Here is a 25,949-nt window from a genome sequence, read left to right as displayed (position 1 = left end):
CCCTCACCCCCGCGGGGCTCTTCCAACGTCCGCTCGACGGGTTTCTCTCGCCCTCAGCCGCAGAAAGTGTGGGTGTCGTCTTGACGATCCCTTACGTTCTTCTCTAAAATTGGGATCCCATTTCTCAGGACTCAACCTGAAGGAGCCCCTTTTCCCCAACAGCGCTTGGAGTCCATGAACCTCGCGCTGCTGAGGGACTGTTTCTCTTTCTGCTCCTTTTTGTTTCTGAAAACATGAGCGGGCCTTACAAAAGAATTACACCACTGGCTTTTCTCTCTGCTTGTGCAAGCGGTTTGCTCACCCTATCTGTCAGGGCCTTATGCAACAAGAGCCTTTTGCATAGAATACGCATGCTCCCTGGCCTGGCCAAAATAGTTGAAAACACAAATAAAGGCTATTCTGCTGAAATGAACATGAAATATTCCCCTGCCCAGTCGATTTCATGTTCAAACCGCTCTTGTTTCTCACAGAGGCCCAACATTTCATTTGAGGGGGATCCTAATATTTTGGCAGGTGACCAAACATGACCCAAAAATACTGACTAGGACTTGGATCTGAGTTTTATTTTTAATACTTTTTACACCTGCCCCTACGGCTCAACTGTTTCACTACCCAGATACCTGTAGGGGGAACAGGAAATGTGGCTGCTGTGCTCTGACACCCCCACTATCGGGCCCCTCATCGCTGAGCTCCTCAGTGCCCTACGCAGGTGTACAGTAAGTGTCATCTGGAGGAACGACTCCTCTCTGATCGACGTCAATGCAAACTCCCAGAGCCAGGCTAGGGGAGTTTTGATACTCGACAAAAAAGCTGGTTGTCCCACCTTATGTTGGGGGAGCCAGCTGTGCACTATCCACTGAGGAATTATATAATACGACCCGGATGACAGATGGCCGCTCAATAAAGTGTTCCATTACAGAGCTTGTTTTCTCAGTAAATCTTTTCTTTAAACCACAATTGCTAAAACAAACCCTCACACCTGTTGGGAGTCCTAACTTTGCTTTTAAATAAACTTTTGCTCTACCTGTACAGGCGGTGGAACTAATTCCAAACCTCTTAAAAATGATAATGATTTAACAAAACTTCTTAAATTCACTTCTCTCTGTCTCTCTCACCACCAGTCTCCTCTTCTCAAAGAACTGCTCACTTCCTCCCTCTTGCTTTATCACGGTCATCAGTTTTGTCAACAATGTGTTCAGGCCTCTCAATCTCATTTGCACTGAGTTACTATGCCCGATTCTTTTCAGGCACTTCTCCCTACACAAACCTCCCGGGGACACCTCAACTGACTCTCCCAGTTGGGAATGTACTGTAGATTCCCTCATGTCTGGGTCTAGGGAGCTCAGCCTGCACTCTGAGAGTGTCTTCACTGACTATATCACCAGGGAGAGACCTAAAACAGAACCATCTTAATGGACATCTTGCTCAGTGCAGTGCTTCACCACTGAACCTCCCTCTGCAGCACCATGCAGTCCAACATGTCCAAAAACATGTGTCACTTCCACCCCTGCAACTGCAATGCTATTTTCATATTCTGGGGTTAGAAAGAATCAGCATTGATGAGTGCCTGTCAAACTGCAGTAACAGTAAAATGTACACTAACTCGTAAAACCCCCCAATCTCAAAATAGATTAAATTTCCAGGTATGTGCAGAGCCATATTCTGCGATTCAGAATGAGGCAAGAAAAATGTCTGGTGACATGTGTGGCCCTATGACATCGTAAACAAGCAGCTTGTGAATACACCTCCTATAATCCAATAGAAATATTGCTTTTGATTTTGAGGCGGTTTTGATTCTCTCCACCAAATACTACTCGCTTGTTAACTCTGCATGAAGATCAAATTTGAAACACTTCTGCAGTGAAATGTCTGCTGCACAACCTGTATTTATTCGCTTGTTCATTCCATCACATCGTTCATTACAGTTACTAATGAGCAGAGAGGGCCCGTCACAGGGCAATTCATGGGAACTTGAGTTGCATCAACATGGTGACTTACAGGACTTTCACAAAGTTCACGATTTTGTGCTTAATTCAAAATGTGTCATTTTGTTCTATAACGTCAATGAAATTATTTTGTTACAGAGATTTAATAACCGGTCTGAGAAATTGGGACTGCAGTTCCCCCTTCAACAGGAACTGAGCCCTCCCGTCAAGAGAGGATATTTGGGGAAGGGAGGTCATGTGCCAAACTGGAATATTCTTTGAGGCTGCACAATGAATTGTGGGAAAGCACACCAGGAAATAAGCAAACAGAACAGTTATCTTGATGCCAGTTTGGCATAGTACGTGCGAATCTTTACTACCACTGAAAGGCCTGATCAAACACAGCACCTTTCAAAGAAATAACCCTTAAGCTTTTGAGGATGTTAGTAGCTTTCCACAAGAAAAAAGAGCGAGGAGGACATGACCCAGTCTCTTACCTTTCGTTTTTAGCCTTTTCTCATCCTGCAAAAGAAGAAAATTTTTGCTTATGAATATTCCTGTAAATCCACACTGGGAACTCTGCTCAACCTGGCAGTTGATGCAACCACACATTACAAAGGTTCAGTGAGAGAGCACTGCTGGTTTCAAATCTGATGATTCGATGGCTTCAGAGACAGAATGCAGAACTGCTCAGCTGAACCCCAGCTAGGGTTAGGGTTAGCATTCCCACACTGCTCAGACATTTTTACGCTCAGTGCTGGATTTTTGGGACCAAGTGAACTTTAAGATGAGTGATAATTTGCTGTTATCTTCAATTTGATTTTTTGGGAGAGTTTTGGCTGATTACAGTATATTGTATACTGCACCATTGTATTCCAGTAATTGTATTCCAAAACTGAGTCAAATCAAAAGATGTAAGAAAAAATGTTCTATTGGATCTGCTCTCTTAATTTAGTCATTTAAAGAGCAACTAGAAGTATTACTGCAGTCAACATTTAATGGTTCTTGCAACCCTAGCCCTACACTGGCCTGAAATGCATGCTCACATAAAAACAATTTCAGCAACATTTTTCAGCTGAGTAAAAATTTGCCTAAGGAAGATAGATTATTGAAGAAGACCAATTTCCAGGAGCTTTTTCCAATGATTTTGACTGTTTTAGACTCATAATTTTTGCTCTGGGGAACATTTTAAAATCTGATGCCTGGAGGGCTTCAGAGACCGATTGCAGGATTGCTTTGCTGAAACCCCAGCTAGGGTTAGGGTTAGCATTCTTACAGTACACTACTTAGACATTTTTACGCTCAGTGCTGGATTTTGGGACCCAAAATGATTTATCTCTTGCATTTATGAATACGTAATTAAGTACCTTTTAAAACAAACTCACTCCACTTCTGCAAAAAAAAAGGGGAAACTATCTGATTCAGAAGAGACGGAAGTGGGTAATGCAGTTATTTATTCAACGAGACAGCTCTCATATCAAAGTGCTCACATTCAGGCAGTCCAAGCTGTGCAGTTTTCCTGAACCCAAGACAGCCTGATCTTGCATCAGTCTGCTGTAACAAGCTCACTCACTTCCCTTGATCTGCATTAGATTGGTGTTACTGCAGTGTCACATACGACAGAAAAAAAAAATTCTGTATTACTGCAAGCGTCTTCTAAAAAATACTATCTATCCATTTCCACACACTCACAGCCCACTCAGTATTGATGGAACGGAAGTGGAAACAGTCACCAGCTTTAGGTTTTTGGGAATTCACATCTCTAGATCTAACCTGGACTGTGGACAGAGACTCTATCATGAAGAAGACTCAGCAGTGCCTTTATTTCTTGAGGTGCCTCAAGCGATGGGGGATGCCAATACATGTGTTGGTGAACTTCTACCGCTGCACCATCGAGAGCATCCTCACCAACGGGATCACCGTGTGGTATGGCAACACCTCTTCGCGAGAAAGAAAGGCACTGCAGAGAATGGTCAATATGGCCCAGAAGATCATCGGCTGCGGTCTCACCGAGATTAAACAGCTCTATGAGGACCGCTGCAGTGGTAGAATTCTGGCCATCACAGAGGACAGTCACCACCCCGGGCATGAGCTCTTCACCCCACTGCCCTCAGGCAAGAGATATAAGAGCATACGGACACTTACCACTAGATTCTTCGATAGCTTCTATCCACAAGCAGTGAGATTGGCGAACACATTTAGCCATCCCCCTCGGACCACACCTACACCATCACCATCTACCTCATCATGATTTCTTTTCTTTTGCACATCTCCAGTCATTGTTTACACGTCTGTATTGTTTACATTCAAACTGTCTACATGTTTACTTGCACATTGTCTACTGTTTGTTTGTATATTGTCTTGATGCACTGTTTGCACTTTGTCTTGTTTTTTACACTTGTTTTACAATCGAGAGACTTTCTGTAAGTAAGAATTCCATTGTACCAGTACCAGTTACATATGGCAATAAAGTTCAAGTTCAAGTTCCTATCCATTACTCAATTCAGGTTTGCAGAGCCTTCAGCCAGAGCTCTGAAATCCAAGTGTACAATACTTGTGTAAACCCTGCTGTAATGTCTATAACAGAACAGTGCATTATTTGTTTTGGAATTTCTGTTTTCTCGCGTGGTAAAATTACAGAACTTACTGCACTAATACTCCCAGTGATGTCAAAAACACTGAATTAACAAAGTCCCTCGTACACATATACAGTACATATTAATTGCCAAACCCACTGCAAGGGTTTTCCTCTCCAGCTCAAGCCAAGTGTTTTATTTTCTGGGTTGCAAGGGTCCCGGGTTCAAGCCTGGGACCGAGCGTGACAACGGTTCTGGCCCACCTGTTGCAACTGACCCGCCATCTCGGGGCAGGAACTGCGAGACGTGACGCTGGCGCGGCTGGCTTCCTTGGGCATCAGCTGGGGGCTGTCGGGTAACACTGGGGAGTCACCGGGTCCGGAGGCAGACTTGGGGGTATCCCAATCAGCTCGCTCTGTCACCAACCACAAACAGCAGACGGAATATTATTAGAATAAGCTGTTACAACCAACTTCCAACAACATCGGTTCAGTCTTTATTACTTAGTTTAACACTCACAGGTGTTTAAGGTCTGCACTTCCATTTAGTAGAGATGTTTCTCATACTGTCAGTCTTAAACTTGCAATGTACTTTGGCCTCTATGTTCAGCACAGATGATGCTTCTTTATTGCACAAATTTGCTCATGTACATGAGTACATGTACTTTTGAAAATAGTTCAAATTGTGGGTGAATCAAAACTGATGCTAAATAACAACGTTTGTAGAGGTGAGTACATACACACCATTATTGGATTAACACAAAATACAGAAATCTGAAACTGAGTGGCATGAATATAGGATATAGGAATTGCAACAGGTATCAGGCAAAACAAAGAACTTGATCAGAAAGGTCATTATCTGAGCAAAAGCAGTGCTGCTCTCACCCGTTTGGTTTAGCGGTCCCTCATTGCTCCAGGGCTCCCCCCCCTGGCTGGGGTGTGAACTGTAGAACACGCACTCGGGGGAACTGTTTCTGTCCCCTAGTTCTGATTCCAGAGCCTTCTGCTCTTTTACTTCCTCTTCCTGAACTGCTGCTCTGAAAAGAGGATCGGGACACATTAACAGACCACAGAACCTATTAAGGGAATCACAAATATATAAAAAAAATACAAGAATCAATCCATACATTTTCTAATTGCTTCTTCCAATTCAGGGTGGTGAGGGGGGCCGGAGACTATCCCGGCAAGCAACAGGCACAAGGCAGGGTACACCCTGAATGGGATGCCAGTCCATCACAAGGCAGACAGACACACAAACTCACTCAACCAAAGCTAATTTTAGAGAAGCCAATTAACCTACCAGTACATTCTTGCAGACTGCAGGGGGAACCCGGAGTACCTGCAGGAAACCCATGCAAACGTGGGGATAACATACAGACTCCACACAGATAGCACCCCAGGTCTTGACTTGAATGCAGGGCCCCAGTACTGCGAGGCAACGATATTAACCACTGAATCACCATGCCCAAAAACTAGAATGTGAAATTTAAAAACTACTATTTATTCTAATGCATGCTTTTAAACATGCATTGTTGAAAAAGTACATTGCCAGTGTAAGTATTGGTGTAGGAGGAGATCCATTTATTGGTTTGATCCCACCGCCACTTTTCAAAACCTTCCTGAGCTTTTATCATGATATTCAACAGTAAATGTTTAACAGGAAGGAGCAGGATGTCTGCCAGTGCTCCCAAATTCCATTTTGACATTTGCTCCAGTGCTCCAGTCAGACCTCAGATGATGTCCCTACACATTTATTTCTAAAAGGGACACGTAAAAACTTCGTCCCAAAGAGGTCTTCACAAGTGAAAATGTACAAATTCTGCCTACCTAGTTTTCAATATCAACACTTAGCTGAATAGATAAGTAACCACCAACTATCTTCACAATCAAGCAGAATGCTCCAACATACAAGATGTGTCACAACACTTCACACAAGAGAGTCATTGCCTTTCACACATAACAATTAAGCTGTGCACAAGCCTGCACTCAAACAGCTCTGAACGCACAAATAAGACAGCAACTCACTTAAAAGAGAGAGTCCGTACTGAGGCAGCCACTCTCTGGAGTACTGAGGATGGGTCACGGACTTCTGGATCTTTCTGAAAGCAACAACAAAAAAAGAAACCGACCCTCTTACAACGTCTTTGCCCCACAAAACAAGAATGAAGACTGGGAAGGAAATCTCCCACGTCAGTGCTAGCTGAGCTCACAGAACCCACATAAGAGAAAGGCCAAAAACCGTTTCCTGTTGGGCCAAGGTGTCTGTTTTTATTTTTGGTCTGTTCTGCAAATTTCAGAGACTGTAGACCACTGACAGAGGCTTATGGCTGATAGCAACCTTTGGATAATATACCAATAAAAAAAATAACCTTCCCCAACATGTCAGGCAGAAGGCAGAAGAAAGGCAGAGGACTGAATCTGAAGACTACTGGGAACACAAACATTCCCCATCGCTGGGGCTGGGTTGGTGTGTCCCGAGCGACGCGCACATTTTAGTGTTTGAGTTAGTCACTGTGCAAATGAAAACCAACAAATTAGAATCCTTAACCAATGCCCGAAGAGAAAGGAGTCTAATATTAGCAATTACAGCAATATGCCTCACGTGCAGTTTAATAAAACAGAAAGAGAAATGGACACAAAGCTAACAATGGAAAGATTATTTTTCATCTTGATCATGCTCACAATATTAAGCAGTATGATTAGTCCGTCCCACAGCACCAAGGAAGAAGCCGACTGCTCAGAACGTCTTATTTTAAGAAGATAATACTCTTCCAGATAACATGAAAATGTGTGAGCAAGTCATTTTACAGTAGCTTTACACTCCATTTAATAATCTGTTGTTTACTAGCTGAGGAACCCAATGCTGCCTAGGAAAAGAAATGAACAAGAAACTAGTATCAGAGTGCATACGAGCTGTGCATGTGTGTGGTCCTGGACATGTTTTCTAAAATCTTTGTCATAATGTAGCCACTGCAAATGTGCCTAATTTGGTGCTTCAATGCAAAAACAGTGGCAGAGCCATGAATGCAGAAAGAACTGCACACTCTGTAACTTGTGCACACTGCACCTTGGTTGATGTTTATGACGGGATTTGTAAATGCTCACCAAATAACACATTTTGATTTAAGTCAGGGCTAAGGTGTTGAGATCGCAGACAAAATCGCTTACCGGAGAAGGTGGAGGCTTGGCGGCTCTATCTTGGTGTGCTACTGACACAGGAACCTTCTTGAGAACCAGAGTCACTCCGTGTGGATTTTCCTGGAGTTTCTTCACTAGGTTTCTTCGCGTCCAGCCCACCTACAATGGTATACACACAGCAGCTGGTACTCACTGCTGAGTAAGCAAGCATCCAGATAACTCCAGATAACAGAGCATGACACTTCACATGCCGATACAGCTGCTACAGTAACACAGCTGATTAACATCCTGATCCTTCTTGTCTTAAAGGGAAAACTCCAGACATTGCTTTGTTGTCGAGACCTCTCGATTGATGCGTTATGCTCTGTATGGGCTAACTGTACTTCTGGATCTCTCAAAGCAAACCCCCCCAAAGCTTTGACTTCTGTGTCTTGTGACATGATAGGTTCTAACTACTGTGATAGCGTTACACGGGTGTGAGCAATAAAGATCAGAATGTGGTGGTGCACAGATTGGCTCCACTTCAGGAAAATGGGTCCCCTGTTATATGTAATGTGTTTAGTGATCCTTTGGGTGGAAAAGATCCAAATAATATTTAAATGGAAAAAGAAAACTTCTACATATCTAAGCTGTCTTTCATCATATATGCACCATATAATATCTTAAGACTTACTTGAAAAAAACTGGAAGATTTTTCTCTAGCGTTCAGAAGCCGGTAATGTATTGGGAGATGATTTATACAGGAAGGATGATTTTAGACTTCTAACACGCATGCTCACACGGGCAGTAATTGTGGAGTTAAATATTTAATGGCACTCAACAGGGAATCAGCAGTGGCAGAAAAGGAAACGTCTTCGCCCTGTGCCTAATTGTGGTGGTTCCTGAAAGCCCACAGACTGACTCGAGTGGAGTCCGTTTCCTGTCTGGGCTCTCTCTCCTCAAGTAACAAAGAAATGATAAGATTAGCCTGATGGCTTCATCTGCCTAACCTCTTTCCTATCATTGGCAATCAAAATTATTTTTGGTCATTCACATTCCATAAATCAAATGAATTGATTAGAATACTGGAATACTTCTAATAGTCATTAGGTGCGTCAAGCGTATATACTGTAGCTCTGTATTAAGATATTTAAATCTTTTTCGCGTGCCTAAGCCATCTGGATCACCACACTCACACAACCCTTCCCTCCTGAAAACAAGTGAGATGCACTTTCAGTATCAAAACCTGTTCCCTGATGTTTTGGGAGAAAATGGGTTCTGATTCAATCCAGTGAGATTGGAGGATTGATAGGGAGAGAATGTGCTTTTTGATAATACAGGTGAAATACCAGGTATCAGTCGGCTCAGTGCATTTCTCTGCAGGCAGTTCAACACTATTCTATAGCCTGAACTGGATCAGATCTCATAAGCTGCGCTTGGTCAGTGCTGGACTGAGAGGCTGCTCTAGAAAATCAAGTGGATCTATTGTACCTGATTTTCTGCTAAAACGATAAACTCCTCCTCACCAATAACACTCGGTCAGCTGTTTAGCTGAGCTACAGATGCTGAATACTCTCCCCACCATGCGAGAGTTGGACTTTAAGCAGGAACCAAACTGATTTCAAGCACTTTGGGGTCTTTAAAGGTAAAAATCACTATAATGATGCCAAAATGCAATAATTAAAAAATAATCCTACAAGCAGTACTTACCACTACCTGGTTGTTGACTTGAATCACTTCATCTCCCGCCAGAATCTTCTCGCAGACTTCTGCGGGTGACTGCATGCAAATACAAGTAACAGAAGGAATTAATCAGCAACAGTAAGTTTGTCATGTTCTAATTACCTCTGTAAAAAGTGTACATTTATTCTTCTTGACATCTGCAGCTTTCGTTTGCCTCATATGTCTTCTTTGGCTGTGGAAACCCCACAGCTTTTCACATGAAAATCTATAACCCCAGCCATGAGGGAGGGCTTTTATTTATTAATTGCATTTTTGTTTTGACAGCCTTTCATATTCAAAACAACCCTTTGCTTCAGTCAAATAAAACTCGAGCGCTGAATGTATAATGTATTTGGAACAAACTTTCCAGCCGTGCTATTGACGTAAATTGTCTGGGATCCTTCAGAAAATGTCTAGGCTACTCTGCTTTTGACTAATTACGGGGCGCTTATGAAGTTACATCCATCAAACCACGGCATTGCGAAAGCTGCCCTGTGTGCAATGACAATGAACACCAGAGGGCGCTCCAGAGGCACACTAAAGCTTGCCCCCGTCTCACCCACTGGCATTCTGCGCTTCTTTGTTAAGCTCAACGCAGAGACGAACCTGGCGTTTGAAGTCGCCGCTAAATCAGTAAGAAAAGTGCAGTAATAAGAAATCGTTTAGTTTAATACCTTTGATTAACTGCCAGCAAGTCCAGCTATTCTAAGGTACCTCTGTATATAGTACTGCTCTCACATGTTCAGCACCTATGACTAGATCATTGTGCAAAGAGCTTTGAATTCCCTGTTCAATTTAATGAAGCAGTGCCCCATTAATGCAATCACGTGATTTGTTTTATCAGATGTTTCTTTGTTCATTTAGCCTTCCCACACCCTGGGCTAATCTGGTGGGATTTCAGAAGGTAAGGCAGAGCCAGGCTAGTGCTACAATAGGGGGTCTCTAAGGAACCCGATTTATGTGATGTTAATAGACCAGTAGAGGGCATTTGGCCCTGTGGTGAAGTTGCCATCCTAAGGATGACACATTAAATTGAATTACTGACCACTCGGTCATTTAATATCCTATTTCGAAGAGTAGAGGTGTTAACCCTGGTCTTGGCTCCCTGTAGTCTTAACTTAATTCATTTGAGAAAGCAATTCCTCTCTCCTCCCTTGTTCTGCTGTGCAGACTGAGGAAGCTGTGTCACCTAGGCGAGGCTGCACTCCAGGGGTGCAAAAAAGTGGGTTTCTTCCTATAGGTAACGCACTTTTGGAGTATTTGGAATGAACAGGCAATATAAAATGCAAGAAATTCATTCCGGTTCCTTGTTATTAATCCCAATGACAGATGTCTGCCAGCTAAAAGACATCTTTTTTGACACATTATTGTCATTCAGTTATAAACTGCAATACTACCAGAGTTTAGTCATGATTTCAAGATGACCTCAAACACTAGGTCTGTCCGAGCCCGACACTGGCAGTACTCCTGCAAGGGGACAGTGTGTGGATCATCGACCACGCTCATGGCCACAAGTTACAATATGTGGAAGTGAGTTGCTCTCGGTCCTATTTCTGCTAGCGCCAAATTTCATTACTCCTCACTGCACTGTTTATCGCACTTAAACGGCACTAACAACCAACACAGGCAGGCTGGCCACATGTCCTCCTTCTACTTGTAACTTTTCTTATTTCCTTTTTTCTCTTGAGTGCTAACTGGGGAGGTGACATTTTCAGTTCTGATGTTTTGGTGGCTATACACCAATAATTGATAGTTCCAGTGACAACAGTAAATGTTTGAAGCTCAATTTTTTCCCACAGTAAACCCTTTGTAAAAGTATACCGAAGAGCCACAACCTTTTAGTGCAAATTATTTGCAAAGATTCCTTAATGAGAACGTGAGGCCGTGTTCTACATACAGCAAACCATCTTCCATTCTCTCTCAACCAGCAACTGACTGTTGTAAAGGAACATTTCTATCAATGAAAGAGAGAAGATCTGATTGTCAAGCAGGCAGAAGGCGGAGATGCCACAGTGAGTGTTTGCTGAAGAATTGAGTGTGTTCGTGAACCTACCCTGCTTGCTAGGTCAAAAGTCACTTATAGAGAACGGGGAGGCCTTCAAAGACAAAATGGAATCCCCTATTTTCTAGTGGGGTGTTCACAGTGTGGAGACCTTACTACTATAGAAAACAGTGCTGTAGGTAAATACTGTATAATATGAAAAAAAACATGCACAGCTTACCCACTCTGAAAATTCATTGAATACAGGAAAACCCCATTCGTGCAGCTTCAAAGCTGCACTCAATCACAACCTCGTCGAATTATAATATTCCTGCCTGCTCACGTGTGCTAAATTAGAGCTTTTTACACACTGCCTGCTTAACCTCGGAAACGCATTCGGTTCCCAAGAAGGACTACTTTGCAGCATAAGTCATTCTGTGTGCAGTGTGGAAGGGGGAGGGGAGCTCAGAAAAATTCCTTTAATGGGAAAATACTTTGGAAGGAGACATCATGGAAAACGCACAGCCTTTTTCATGCCCCCTGTCGCAGACAATTTTTAACTGTGTCTACAAGGGCCTGAACCATTTACAGAGCACAATTTCCAGTGGCCAATTTTTTAGACAGGCCTGCCATCTCATAACAAACAATCAGGTATCATAATGAGCAACCCTCACAGTTTGGTCTACGCTGGCCTTGAGGGCACACTGTGTACCCATCGGATTCATTCACTGTGGAGTGAGTGATTGGCTCCCAAGGAAAATAATGACCAATACATACTAACAGCGAAACGCCAACATTTTGCTTATTCGTGGAATAAGGCAGGGCTCCGCAATTACAATACATAGAAATTGATGCATATAGGAGGAAAACAGTGAATGATAGAACAAGTCCTAAAATTGTGCTCCCACACAAACACACCTGTGCTCCTGTGAAAGCCCTAATTATGATCCATCAAACACAGAAAAACAGGATTGCACTGAATCACTGGCAACACAGAATGATAAATCCCTCCGTAAGAGAGCTCCCCTCCCTTGCAAATCATAACCATTAGCTGAACATGAGCTGAAAGGCAGCCGACTGACCTCTGTGGCGGTGCCCGTGACGTAGTGCAGGCTGGAACCTGTGGATGTAATCTCGATGCCCTGCCAAGAGAAAACAGAGCCAGTTTCATCAGTGAGTCAGACCCGGCTCCGTCCGGCAGAAGGAAGAAGAGCGAGCAAGCCCTGCCTGTGAAGGCTCAGCCTTATCACTCAGAATGACAGCCACATTAACACGAGCACCCCAGAGTTTCCCACAGCTCCTCAGCATCCCCGACACAAAACTAAACCTGCAACCTCATGCCTACTGATATTGCTGTGCTTAATGCTAATGAGTAGAGTAGTGTAGGGCCACATGCACATCGGAAATCTTAATCGCACTGATCTCTCGGGACATACAACAGACAACACAACACAATGTAGACAACAGGAACAATAAATATGTTGTGGAATAATAAATATATAGTAGTGAGACCCCAAAAAAACAAACATGGTAGACCGTGAAAAAGTGCGTAGTGCAGATGTGTATTGAGCCTGAGGAACTGCAGTTAGCTGTTGAGGATGCGCACTGCAGTGGGATAGAAGCTGTTCTTGAGTCTAGTGGTCCTTGCTTTAACAGTGCGTTACTGCCTGCCAGAGGGTAGGGGGGAGAGCACTTTGTGGCTGGGATGGTTAGGATCCTGAATGATGGATTGGGCTTTATTGCAACAGCGGATGGTGTGGATCTCACTGATTGATGGTAAATCATATCCTTTGTAGTGCATCTCTGTCATGCACGGTAGTATTGCTGTACCACACAGTGATGCCACTAGTGAGGGCACTTTCTGTGGTGCTGCAGTAAAAGTTCATGAGGAACTGCTTCCCCAAACCACATTTCGAGTGGCTCAAGTGTTTATACTGTAACTTGCACATTTAAATGTGACAGGGACATATGCATGTATCATGCAATATTTGTTTAACATGGGACAAGGTGCAGAAATGTTATCCATCCATCCTCTAACTGCTTCTTCAATTCAGGGTTGTGGGGCAGCCAGAGCCTATCCCACCACAACCACAAAGCAGGATACAACCCGGTCGCGATGCCAGTCCACTGCAGACAGACAAAACCACAGACACACACACACCTAGGGCCAATTTTCCTAGAAGCCAATTAACAATCACTACATTTTTTAACTATGGGAGGCAATTTGAGCACCAGAGGAAACCCCCATAAATATGGGGAGAACATACCAACTCCACACAGATACTGTAGCACCCCAGTTCCAAAATTGAACCCAGGAACCCAGCGCTGCTAGGCCACAATGCTAACCACTACACCACTGGGCTGCCCAAAATGTCATCCACATTCTGAAATTCTGTGATGGAACCTAAAAGCTAATCTGGCCTCCCTGTTGTTTATTTTCTAAATAAGGTTGCACGATTATTTCTTCACCTCAGAACCAAATACAATCATTACAGCTGGCAACTGCATCCAAGAAGCCTTATCCATGCCAGTTCTTTCAGCCATTAACCTCTGTCTTTCTGCCTGCAGGGGCTTGTGGAGAGTACTGCTTGCCAAGGATACAATTTTTACACGCATTGCACCTGAAATGAAAAGGCACTGGTTCCATTGGTGCTCCCTATAAAATTTGCTGTTAAGATAACAGCACAGCACACATCCTATCAAAAATAGCTCCAGACATTAATTTTCAAGACTACGGGCGAGGAACGGAAGTGAGGTACATGCCTGTTGTGCAATACCTTGGCAAGGGGATTCAGATTGGTTTTCTACGCTGATGTGCTTCTCAGTTTCCTCTCCTGCAGCTACCTGTGAGAACTGGATTCAGATGTAATTTTTTACTGAATGGACGTGACTCAACAGCAATCCTAACCAGCCTTTCCTCCAGCACATTCCTAGGAACTCACAGCGTGTTTTTGAAATCCAGAAAGTGTCTCATTACCTGTTTCTACACATTTCCAAATCTGTGCTGTATGAACACACTCGTGCCTTCTGGGACCTGGACGTGTAGCAAATATTCATTCTGCTTCACCATGGTACAGCTTGTTATTAAATAAACTCCGAAAAATAAATTCACAGTTCACAGGACTGGGACTAGGAGCAACTAAACAAAACTATGCAAATCAGATGCAAGATAAATCAATAAATACAGAGGCAGACTACTATTTGCGTAAAAATAAGAGAGTAGTACTCAGATTTCTAAATGATTCAAACATCATTGCCTAAGTCACCCAGACTCTTAATATTTGACTTTAGAAAATGATTTAAGGCAACTTCTCTTCTATCAAAAGAAATCGGCCCACACCATTTAATGCTCATGGAAAACGGACCACATGCTGGTCAAAAGAAGAATTTTATATTTATATTCACCCTTTTAATATAAGCAAGTAAAATCAACTAAAATAATACCTCCCGAAAGAAAGAATCTGGACTTTCCCAAGAAGACAGTAGTATCAGAGAGAGACAAGAGACTAGAATAGATATAAAATTTGCATGCGGGTGAGATCAATCGGACTAGACTCTACTTTAATTATATACTCTTCTCTGCTAAACAAAGTTGCACTTCCTCATGTTTCAGGAAAACAAGTGATGCTCTAGATATGTTCGGTTGTCTCACAGGGAAGTGCCAAAAGTGAAAATGAGAGCAAAAAAGCTCATATTGCTTGTTTCTTATTGATCTCGTATCTTGTAACTCAGAACACTTTCTTGTGCCACGTCTCTTGAATATCATGATGCTTACAAATCCCTAACAATACTGGTGTATATAACAGAAAAATCAAAATGTAAGCAGTAAACTCCTGGTAAAAGCAATGTGAAATAACGTAGAAGTATAAAAAACATGATGGAGTCTATGGTACGGCACTGCAAATTCACAATATAAGCAGAGGAAAACTTGAAAATGACCATGTGAATTTACCCCAGTCAGATTTTATAAGACTGTACCTTACACACATTCCTGGAAGCAAAACGTTTAGCTAACGCTAAACATTTCTTTAGAAGAATTTATAAGAAACCACTAGAACAAATCCTTAAATCCTAAAAAGTGCACACTGAAAACAAACTTGATATAGGAAAGTTTACAAATCTGCTTTTAACATATTCCAGGATGAATAACGTGAAACAGAAAAGCTAGTTCACCCTGATCGACATTAAATTACAAATTCACTTATCAGGCAGTGATTTCTATTGTATCCATTAACGATGGCGCACGTTTCCTCAGAATGTTTGCATTGAGAGACCATTGGACAGACAGGGCTTCGCATTAAGCTCCTGGAGGCCACTATTATTAGACAGGAATGATTGCACTGCTGGTAACCCAATCTTTCATTCTGGATATAGAAAACAAGTCAAGAGAGAGACTGCTGAAACTGTACAATGCATTAGTTACACCACATCTGAACTACTGCACACAGCTCTGGTCTCCAGTAGTTAGACCACATATGGTGTACTGCACATAGCTCTGGTCTCCAGTAGTTAGACCACATACAGTATGGTGTACTGCACACAGCTCTGGTCTCCAGTAGTTAGACCACATACAGTATGGTGTACTGCACACAGCTCTGGTCTCCAGTAGTTAGACCACATACAGTATGGTGTACTGCACACAGCTCTGGTCTCCAGTAGTTAGAACACATATGGTGTACTACACACAGCTCTGGTCTCCAGTAGTTAGAACACATATGGTGTACTGCACACAGCTCTGGTCTCCAGTAGTTAGAACACATATGGTGTACTGCACACAGCTCTGGTCTCCAGTAGTTAGAACACATATGGTATACTGCACACAGCTCTGGTCTCCAGTAGTTAGAACACATATGGTGTACTGCACATAGCTCTGGTCTCCAGTAGTTAAACAACATTACAAAGGGGACCAAGAAATACAGAAGGAAGTCCAAAGAAGAGCAACTCCAGGGTTTTGAAAGATGAGTTATGAGGACAGGATGAAGAAACTTTTCAGTCGCATTACAAGGTGGCTGAGAGAGAATCTGGTAAAGATCTTAAAATTTTAAAGAAAATAATTTAAGTCCCTCTGGTTATTACAGTTAAAGGTCAGTTAACAGTACACAGCTGGAAACTGGAAACTAAAAGGTGATTTAGCACTACTAGATATTTTAAAAGACTACTAATTCAGTACTGAAGAAGGCTCCACGGCCGAAACGTTGTGTTTTCTTTTTTCTCTTTTCAGCATGGAATAAACCTACGGTATTACTTGTTCTAATTCCCTACTAGGCATTTTTATCTTAAAATAATTAATGCTGCTAACATTTACAACTAGGCCTGACACTGTCTAAAGAAAAATAACCAACAGTGAGGGGCTGAACTGTATGTTGTCTTCACGATCTGTTCTTTCATTCCTAATAGACATAAGCGAACACTGAAGTTCTTCCTCCAGATGTTTAATAAACACACGTTTGGCCTAGTTGACCTGAACAAAATAATATAAGGGGAAAACTCTCTGCTTAAAAAAGTGAAAACTTAATAAATGTCTTGATGTGGATCAAATGGCTTATATAATTATATACTACAAATAACTTCAATGTCGGAGTCTGATGCTGGGAGCATCACTGGTGCCAACAAGGCCAAATCTGTGTTTATAAAACCTTTACTGGGAGAACATGTCAATTTTCACTTATGTCTATTAAGAACAAAATAAAAGATACAGTTCAGCCCATCAATGTTGGCCATTTTACCGTAAAGATGCTTTTGAACAAATTCCAAGCAATCATTCCCTGGCATGCGTTTTCACTGCATCCACCACTCCATTCTCTTACCAGGATAAGGGGTGCCCTGGCATCTTACCTAGATAAAATTAAAGCTTTTCTTTTGCAGCCCAGCAACAGAAGCCATTTGCAAACAGGGCGGCAGATATCACAGCATGGGAGCAGAATTCACTTGGATAACAGAAACAGGGTGTCTTGTAACTTGAAATGTATCAGTGGAAATGAAAACCGCTATGATTGTGCATAAAAAACCTGCAAGGCTGAAAGGGTTAATAACAGTACTCCTACTGGGGTTATATGTGTTTACATGAAGCAATGAGAATTTCTCCATATACAGTAACTGTGTGGAGCCTCACAGGGAATACTGGTGTTGCTATGTTCTTGTAGCTGTGCCAGATCACAGATACTTTTCTAGACTGTATATGCACTTGATTGTAATCAGTCTTCAAAACAACAGAGTCGAAAAGGAAAAATACACCCAGCGTTACTCCATAACCATACCCCATGTGCAAAGAGGGTCTTTTAGACTTGTGACACACTCTAGACACCCATTAGTTTTCAAACCGCCTTATCCAGTTCAAGGTCACAGGGGAGCTGGAGCCTATCCAGGCAAGCAATGGGCACAAGCAGGGGTACACCATGGTTGGGACACCAGTCAGTTACAGGGCAGACGAACAGACACACACACTCACACCTAGGACAAGTTTTCCAGAAGTCAATTCCAGTATGTATTTGAACTGTAAGAGGAAACTCAATGCGAGAGACTAGAGAGAACATGCAAACTCCATGCAGATAGTACCCCCAGTCCAGAATGGAACCCAGGTCCTCAATGGTGCAAGCGAGCAATACTAACCACTGTGTCACCATGTGTCACCCCCACCGAACATGAATTAACCTTTCAGTTCTTAACGCGTTCAGGAACATTTTCATTTTTGAGCGAGTATGGGTATGGGCGTTTCAATTCATTTTTAAAGTTACAGCTGATGAAAGCAGGTAAGAATTCTTTAAAAGCCTAAACTGGAAAGGAAGAGCAGAAAAATGAATAAAACCTGAAGAAATCCCACTCTTAAATGTAGTTTAATGTAGTAATGTAGTGATGTTAAACACTTCATTTTATGCTGCTTTTACATTTGTTTGATCTTAAGAAAGGTTGTAAATGGTAGGAGGCCAATCCACCCATCTCGCCAATTTGCTAGTTGGTAGTTTCTCATCCAGCTGTTTTTTGAAAGAAGCCAGGGTATCAGCTTCAACAACATGTCTGCGTAGATTGTTCCACACCCCCACCACCCTTTGGATAAAGATGTGCCTGTTGTTCTTCTTGTAGGCTGCTGCTGTCTCAGAATCCTCTCGCCCCTCGCCCATCACACCCCCGCAGAGAGAGGCGAGATCGTCCTGCGGTGTCATCTGCAGAGGCTGAAACCTTGAGCAGCCAGACAGAAGCTCTGCCAGGTTTCCACGGCTTGTCCAGCAGAGAGCCGGGGAGACAGGCAAGGGAAGGGGGGGGGGGGGTACGGTACCAGATTGTCTCCTGGAGAAGCAGGCACCAGGTCAACGCTCTCCAGGCTGGTAGTGTGGTTGAGGAGGTTCTCTGGGCAGCTGCTGAGGACGTCGTCACAGATGGCCACCAGCTTTCGGCACTGCAGGACGGGCAGAAGGAACACGATCAGGTCCCATTGAGGGGGGGCACAGGGTCTTGTCTCTCCAAAAGCACCTCACACACGGGGGCCCACTTGCCTCACGCCTCCTCTACACACACTGCTGTACTGTCCTGCACTACTGCCACCACCCTCTATGTGAACCCCAGCACTTCATGATGCACTTTCAGGCACTCCTCTTGGTGAGATGCCATGGGGATTTCTCTAGAGCATATGAATTTGTGAATGGGAATATTAATTAGCTCTGACCTTTATACAATACTAGAAAGCAGAGCCACCTAAAGAGACTTCTAATTCAACTTTCTGAGTATAAAGTCAAATCAAGCAAACACAGACAGCTTATTACAGCTTATCAACGCAGCACACCTTACTTTGGCCAGTGATACTATATGCGTGTATTTGTATTGCACGAAGAACATATTTCAGTTTTCCCATGGTGTTTCTAAGAGCAAGCATTAGTCATTTTAAATTATGAGGGTGTTTATATGAACCTTACTTATTTATATTATTAGCTCTTCAAATATCTGCTCTCCATCTGACAGGTGTTCCTTGCAAGATACATTTGTGTGTACAATACTGGCTGTGGGTTCACTGGCATCACTAAGAAAGAAGAAACGTTTTCATTTTCTGTTTGGGAATGGTTTTTCAAATAACTCTTAATCCCCCCAGGCTGCTGCAGTCGAGAAGGAAATATGATCAATGAGAATAAATGATCACACTGCTATGCTGGGATCTGGTCCCTTTCCTTTGCAATTGAATGAAGGAATAGTCATGGTTTCCCAGGTCTGCTGGAATCCTAACAGACACAAGGAATGACGGGACAATTCATCCTCACAATTCAACTCGTATAAAGAAAGAAAACAGAAAGTCATGGAATAAAACTCAGGATACTCACAATCGATATGATGTCTTTCTCTTTTTCATAGGCATTAATGTCCTGTAAAGGAGAAAAGGAGCATTTTGTTGAGTTAGAGAAAATGGAGTCAAGGAGTCTTAGAGAGGAAAAATGAATCAACCTGCAGCCTAAGTTAAAGTAAATTATTTTTACCAGGGAGCTAACCAAGGGTTTTGGTTCAACAAATAGATTGGATTGTTTAACTATCTTTTATTAATAACTGATATTTACACTTTAGTCAACAAAATATGCACAGAGCCCAGGTGTATTAGTGAGCACCCCATCAAAACTTTGCTAAATTGTACAGTTTTTACAATGATTTCAGACTCCCATAGGTACCTCGTGTATAAGCATCAACCTCAGGCCCTGCTGAGAACAGACAACATACTACCATGCATGTTTTGTGTTTAGATCTAGTGGACTAATCCTTTGCCAGAAGTGGTGAAGCATATAGAGAACCACTCTGTGGTGTAGAAAGCTAAACAAAAAAGCGATAAAAAACACTGGGTAATCTCGAATGCAATGGCCCACACATCAGAAATAACTCCGCAGAAACAGCTTATTCAATCAAAGCCTCTTCCATTGCAGAGAGTGCCAGTTCAGCTACAGTTCAAGCCCCCTTGTCAGATGCGACTAGCAGCTCTGATACACTGATACAACACTGATAAAAATGTTCACAGCGAGCGATCTCAGTTTGCTGTGCTTGGTGGCTCCCCTCACTTCACAGCAGCTGCTCATAGCAAACCTGGCCTTCCTCCACCTCTGAATGGCAGATTCTACACTAAACACACTGAATCACAATAACACAGAAGGTCACAGACTGGGACTACTGCCGTCAGCCCACTTACTTTGTAATATTTTTAATATTATATATTACATAATATCTTTTTTTGAATATTCGTTTGCAAAGGCATAAAAAAGTCGGATTGCTCAAAAAAGCTTTTTTCTTTGTCACGCCTCCCCATACTAAAAAAAGACACAGGCGATGCTGGCTTTGAATCTCAATATTTTTGGAAACCTTGATCCCACAATCAAGATCTCTCTTTTTACCAGTGAAATCTCTTGACCCAAGAAAAGGTCTTCTTGCCCATTTTAGTTCACTTTCATTTTCTCTTTTTCTGTTTGGATATGGATCAAATAAGCTAAATTACCAGTTAGCATCCTAGGCTCTTACTAGTTAGGACACAAATTGGTAACTGAGCAGAATTTGGCTCATCCCTAATATAGGCTCATATACTGTAGGGTCAGACCACACATACTGTACAGTATAACATTGGCTTGTGCTGCTATTTGTACAAGCTCTCGCAAAGTAAATTACTTTCTTATTCATGTAATTCAAAACCAAGCTCAAAAAAGCCCACTAGGGCTTAAAGAACCTTAAAATGCACCAGCATAATGCATTATTAATTCAATCTAAATTTCTCTAAAATGAAAATAGAAAACCTTTAGAAAATTATTGAATTGCTAAAAGAGGGTGCACATAAAAAGATATTTAAAAAAGAAGATCCCTAATATAGCAAGCTGGTGGCAACTGTAGAGAAAAAGTCAAGATTGTTCAGACTTACTGTGACTCTCAGGTAGGCAGAAAAATTGCATTTTTCTTTCTCATTGACTCCTCTCAAATTCATATCTGTCAACGGAACTTGTGAATTAGTTAACCCCCTGTTATCAGAGCTCTTCCTGATGAAAACAAGCCTGATATTGCACTCTACACCAATAGCGGGAGCTTGATTCTTCCTTCTTTTTACCTCTATTTGGTTAAGATTACACAGGCAGACCTGCGAAGCTGCAATAGAATTGTCCATTCTTTATCAAGGCAATCTGTATGAGAGTTTACAGCTTGTAAAACCTGAAATGGATCCCATCAAATTGTCAGGGTCCTCTGTGTTAAACCATCAGGTGCATGGAGACCCAGAGCTCTTCTATAAATTCCCTTCCATGCAAAGGCAAAGATGTTCAGCCAGAGCCACCCACAGACACTAATTCTTGTGCCAGCACAATGTTGCTTATCCAAATCTGCCACACTTCACAAATTCCTCAAGAGATCTAATCCCTACAAACAGATACACCAACACTACCTAGGGACAAGCAGAAAGATTAGTAAACTCTCATTAAAGGCTTAAATATCTTTACTCAGCTATCGATGTACAAGTGCAGTGTTTCCTGTTCAATGTGGATGTTTTTTCTCATGTTACATTCAACAGAGATCCAGAATCTCTTCCCCACTTGCCAGAGGGAAATAAGAGACTTTTTTTCTCATGAAGGAAAGTGTTCTTGTTCCACAGGGTTGCACATTTTTTATACTCCAGTTATAATTGGGACTTCAGTCCTGAAAACAACAGGAAATGAGATATACTAAAGGTTTTGTTTTGCACAACAAAGTTCCCCTATCTAACCAGAACTGTTTCCTGAAAGCCAGGTGGTAGATAGGAAACCCAGTAACCATGGTGTGTGCCATCTGAACCTTCATCATGCTCACGCCTTCAGTATTTCTGTCCCACAAAGAGGTAAAAACAGAATCGAAGTGTCACAGTTCACCTGACCCCCATGCCTCTTTCTTCTCTACCATCATGCCATCATGGTAAATCCCACTTATGTTATAAAACAAAGGATGTTTCCTGATGGGGGGTTGGGGGCGTTAGTATCTCCTGGCTGTGCAGCACAGGCGGATACATGGGATTATGCTTCCTGGCTTGCTTTAAGAATCTGATTACTCTTTCACTGGTTCCCAGTGTTTAGCATTGCTGCCTCTCAGTGCTGGAGCCCTGGGACCGATTCTGAACATGGGGTTCTATATGCATGGAGTTACTATGTTCTCCCTGTGCTCGTGAGGGTTTCCTTCGAGTGTCCTGGTTTCCTTCCACACTCCAAAGACATGCTGATAGGTTAACTGGCTTCTGGGAAGGGTGGACCTTGTGTGTGTGTGTGTGTGTGACCTGTGATGGACTGGCATCCCGTGTTGCTTGTTGATTTCTAGAATAGGCACCTCCCATGCTCTCCCGTGCCAGATTGGATATCCTGAATTGGATAAAGCAGTTCGAAAATGGATGGATGGTTCACAGTGTGACTTAATGATATAGATTTGTCTCTAATTATAGTTCAATGCGCAATGCGGTACTTCACTGCCGGGCTTGATTAAAACCAGAGGAGAAATGTGTGTGCTGAACAAACCAAGGGTGGTAAATCTGCTGGTGATCATGTGGTACATTAGAGCAGAGCTGCCCAGTCTGCGGGTTTTTAACTCCACTTCAGCTCCTATCTGCTAAACCTCTATTCATGACTGGCTTGATTGGACCAGTTGCACAATTTTCCCTCAATCTTAAGGTAGTGCAGAATCAACCCGCTGATCTTGCAGCCCTGCAGGAGGAGACCTCTACAGGCATCGTTAAGACATAATGGGAGCCTATAATGGAAACTGCCCTGCATAAGGAGTTACTTAATCAATAAATGACAATGACAGATAATGCTGGGAAAAGACAGACCATGTGACCATGTACAGCACTACTCTGAGAAGGTATTCCACAGCCTTTCATAAGCCCAGGGTACTTACTCCACAAAGTACTGGTTTGATATTCCACTCAAGTCCAAATATCTTTTCAAAGAACTGCGATAAAGACTATAATAACCAGGTGCATTTGAATTAGGTAAACTACCTTCCTGTTGTCAGAAAAATTCCTTACAAACTGCTATAAAATGCGTGTGATAGTGATCTGAAGAACATTCTCCCAAGACAACTCCTATTTTTATGACAAAAACCGTGAACAAAGAAATGCAGTGATACATTATATTATTTTATAGTACATGGCTGGACTGATTACACACAATCTTTTATGTGACATTATAATCTCACAGAGTAGGAAGCACAGGCAGATATACACATTCTATTAGCTAGTGCTGATTGCACTTCCTAAAGCATTTACTCTCGAAAGGAAATTAAAAAAAAATGTTTAAAAATGGTGAACTTCATTATATTTAAAAGCAGAAATGATTAGCATAGCCAGGGCTGACTCACTGATGGAACAGAGTGTCTGCAGTTAAATTAAAAACCATTCCACATCCAGAAGAAGAAACGACGCATCCACAAGTAGCTCAAATGTAATTAATTTATGTGCTGCCTTACGTATTCCAATTCACTGTTTAACACGTTTTTGACATTAAGGTATAGGAAGAGTTTTTTTCCCCTGAAACCAGGTACCTACAAACAAAGCAACATTAACGCTGTAGTTTGGTATTTAATTATTTTACTATAATTGACTACGGTTGTTTCAGCCACACATATGTTAGAAAACAGATAAAAAGGTGACCCTAGCTTTCTTCTCCAACAGGACCTCAGCAAGCCTGACCTCATTTTAGAAAATCAAGCTGTGAAACTGCCAAAGGTGTTATATTTCATAGACCTCATACAACACGACAGAACAGCAGAAAACAACCAAGCAGAAGTCAGCATTTCTATTAAGTGTTTCTCGCATGTTTTGCTACTCAATTCTAAGCAATTTTGGATAAGTATCTGCCAACAACTGCAACTGTAACAATGACATTAGTTATTCAGCTACATTAGCTACAAGGAGCATTTACTGTACAGTAACTCACGGCATGATTCACTACTCTCACACATTAAACAAATTTCAAACGCGGGGGTCATTAACAAAAAAGTGATTTCAAAAGACAAAAAGCTTTTGAGATATAAAACTGACTCATTCGTAGCTGCTCCTGACACAAAAAGGCAGGGAAATCACTTTTGAATCTGAAGCAGACAGTCCTACTATTATTACGTGCAATGCATCTGGTTAAGAAACAAAACTCGTTGGATATTTCCAGCAAAGATACAAAAAGACACTAGTGAAATTTTAAAATAAAGTAATTGCAAGAGACACTAACTCACCTTTGTGTGAAATTTAAAAGCCTCTTTTAAAGTTCATGCAACGCAGGGCACAGAACAGAAGCTTTAAAAGAAGTACGATCCACAGAAATCCACAGTTACAGTACACGTATGACTGACAGGAAAAGGTCAGTCATTATAAAGTAGGAGTGTATTTTTCTTGGCTTTTTTCATCTTCCTCTTTTTTGTCTCACATCCTTAGTAGACCTTCAAGTGAAAAAGACCTCAGAAAAGGCTTTCAGGTGAAAGCACCCTCTGCTACAGACCCTGAAGATGTAATATTGAGCTGGACTCTGAAGTCACTTCTGAAAGACACACTTATTTTTGATGCCAAATACTCTTCAGCAGTTTCTAATTGAGTAGGAAGCTCATGAAGGTTAACATGCTGCTTGGTTTAAAGAACCCACACGCTATTCAGAATAGTGCTTTTCAGAGGCATTTGGTTACTAGAAGTCATTTTGACTTTTTTGTCTTTTTTCGTTCTATTTTACATTTCTCGTTCCACGACTGCTTTCCTCCTTTGGCAAGACAAGCCAAGTGGCTGGAGTGTAAGACAAGCCTCGGACAAATATTGCAAGTGCCTCGGTCCCGCTCGGAAAACTGAGACGTCCTGTTTAAGCTGGTCCCGACTCACTGGGATATAAATATGGTCTGGGTGCTCCTGTCACCCGGGAAAGTTATAAACACGCGATGAGAGACGGGGGCTGGAATTTTGGAGGAGGAAAAAGGGGCCTCTTTGGCAGGGTGATCTTTAAAACAAATGGTGGCCTTAGTTAGCCTTTCCAAAAAAAACCTGTTGGCATTTTCTGGTGCTTTTCCCCAAAACAGACAAAGATGACATTAGGATTATTACGCAGGTTAATAGCCCTACACAGAAGAACATCTCTTTCTGTGAAGAGGCACTCTTTCATCACGTCATTATTCTGCCAGAGACGTGACATGTGAACCCAGATTATCCCACAATTATACAGCCTCAGTCTTGTTAATCAGGGGGACAAAGTGGACACAGCGGAGGCCGGGCAGGTTTCTAAAAATATCCGGCAGATATTTGTTTTTCCAGGAAACACACGTTAAACACAGCCTGCAAAGGGCACCGAGTCACAATGGAGAAGGCTGGGACAATTTTAGCAGATTTCTGTTCTGCAAATCTAATTAAATTCCCCACTCATGGTGCAGTATGTGCTGTAACTCGTATCTGTCTGAAAAAGCTCAGCTTCACTTCATGTGCAGTACAGGGCTTTGCATGACAACAAGAAAACAAAGAGAGAAGAAAAAGTCTACAATTCATGCCATTTTTAATAAAACACAACAAGGGTGAATTAATCTAATTCTTATTTCCAACTCATTTGACCTATAGTGGAACAATTATCCTATTAACTGATTATGGGATGTTTAATTCAATTAAATTAAAAAGGACATGGCTTTAACAAAAACCCACACTAGT

General features: G+C 42.1%; 1 protein-coding gene across 2 annotated transcripts in view; it reads right to left on the bottom strand.

The window, feature by feature from the left end:
• Positions 1 to 25,949, bottom strand: part of cnksr1 (connector enhancer of kinase suppressor of Ras 1) — a 51,236-nt gene that overhangs the window by 12,650 nt on the left and 12,637 nt on the right. For both annotated transcript variants that reach the window (XM_088603103.1, XM_088603102.1), the window contains 9 exons: positions 19,627 to 19,668; positions 18,594 to 18,713; positions 12,403 to 12,462; positions 9,328 to 9,396; positions 7,669 to 7,797; positions 6,526 to 6,599; positions 5,386 to 5,537; positions 4,765 to 4,916; positions 2,423 to 2,447 (listed from right to left, as the gene is read on the bottom strand). In XM_088603103.1, the coding sequence (XP_088459229.1) occupies positions 2,423 to 2,447; positions 4,765 to 4,916; positions 5,386 to 5,537; positions 6,526 to 6,599; positions 7,669 to 7,797; positions 9,328 to 9,396; positions 12,403 to 12,462; positions 18,594 to 18,713; positions 19,627 to 19,668 (823 nt within the window). The remainder of the gene's footprint in view (positions 1 to 2,422; positions 2,448 to 4,764; positions 4,917 to 5,385; positions 5,538 to 6,525; positions 6,600 to 7,668; positions 7,798 to 9,327; positions 9,397 to 12,402; positions 12,463 to 18,593; positions 18,714 to 19,626; positions 19,669 to 25,949) is intronic.

The sequence above is a fragment of the Lepisosteus platostomus genome, chromosome 13 (assembly GCF_059453375.1).
Source record: "Lepisosteus platostomus isolate fLepPlt1 chromosome 13, fLepPlt1.hap1, whole genome shotgun sequence".
NCBI classification, from domain to species: Eukaryota; Metazoa; Chordata; class Actinopteri; order Semionotiformes; family Lepisosteidae; genus Lepisosteus; species Lepisosteus platostomus.
The sequence above is the reverse complement of the archived record's forward strand: the minus strand, read 5'-3'. Positions and strand labels throughout refer to the sequence as shown.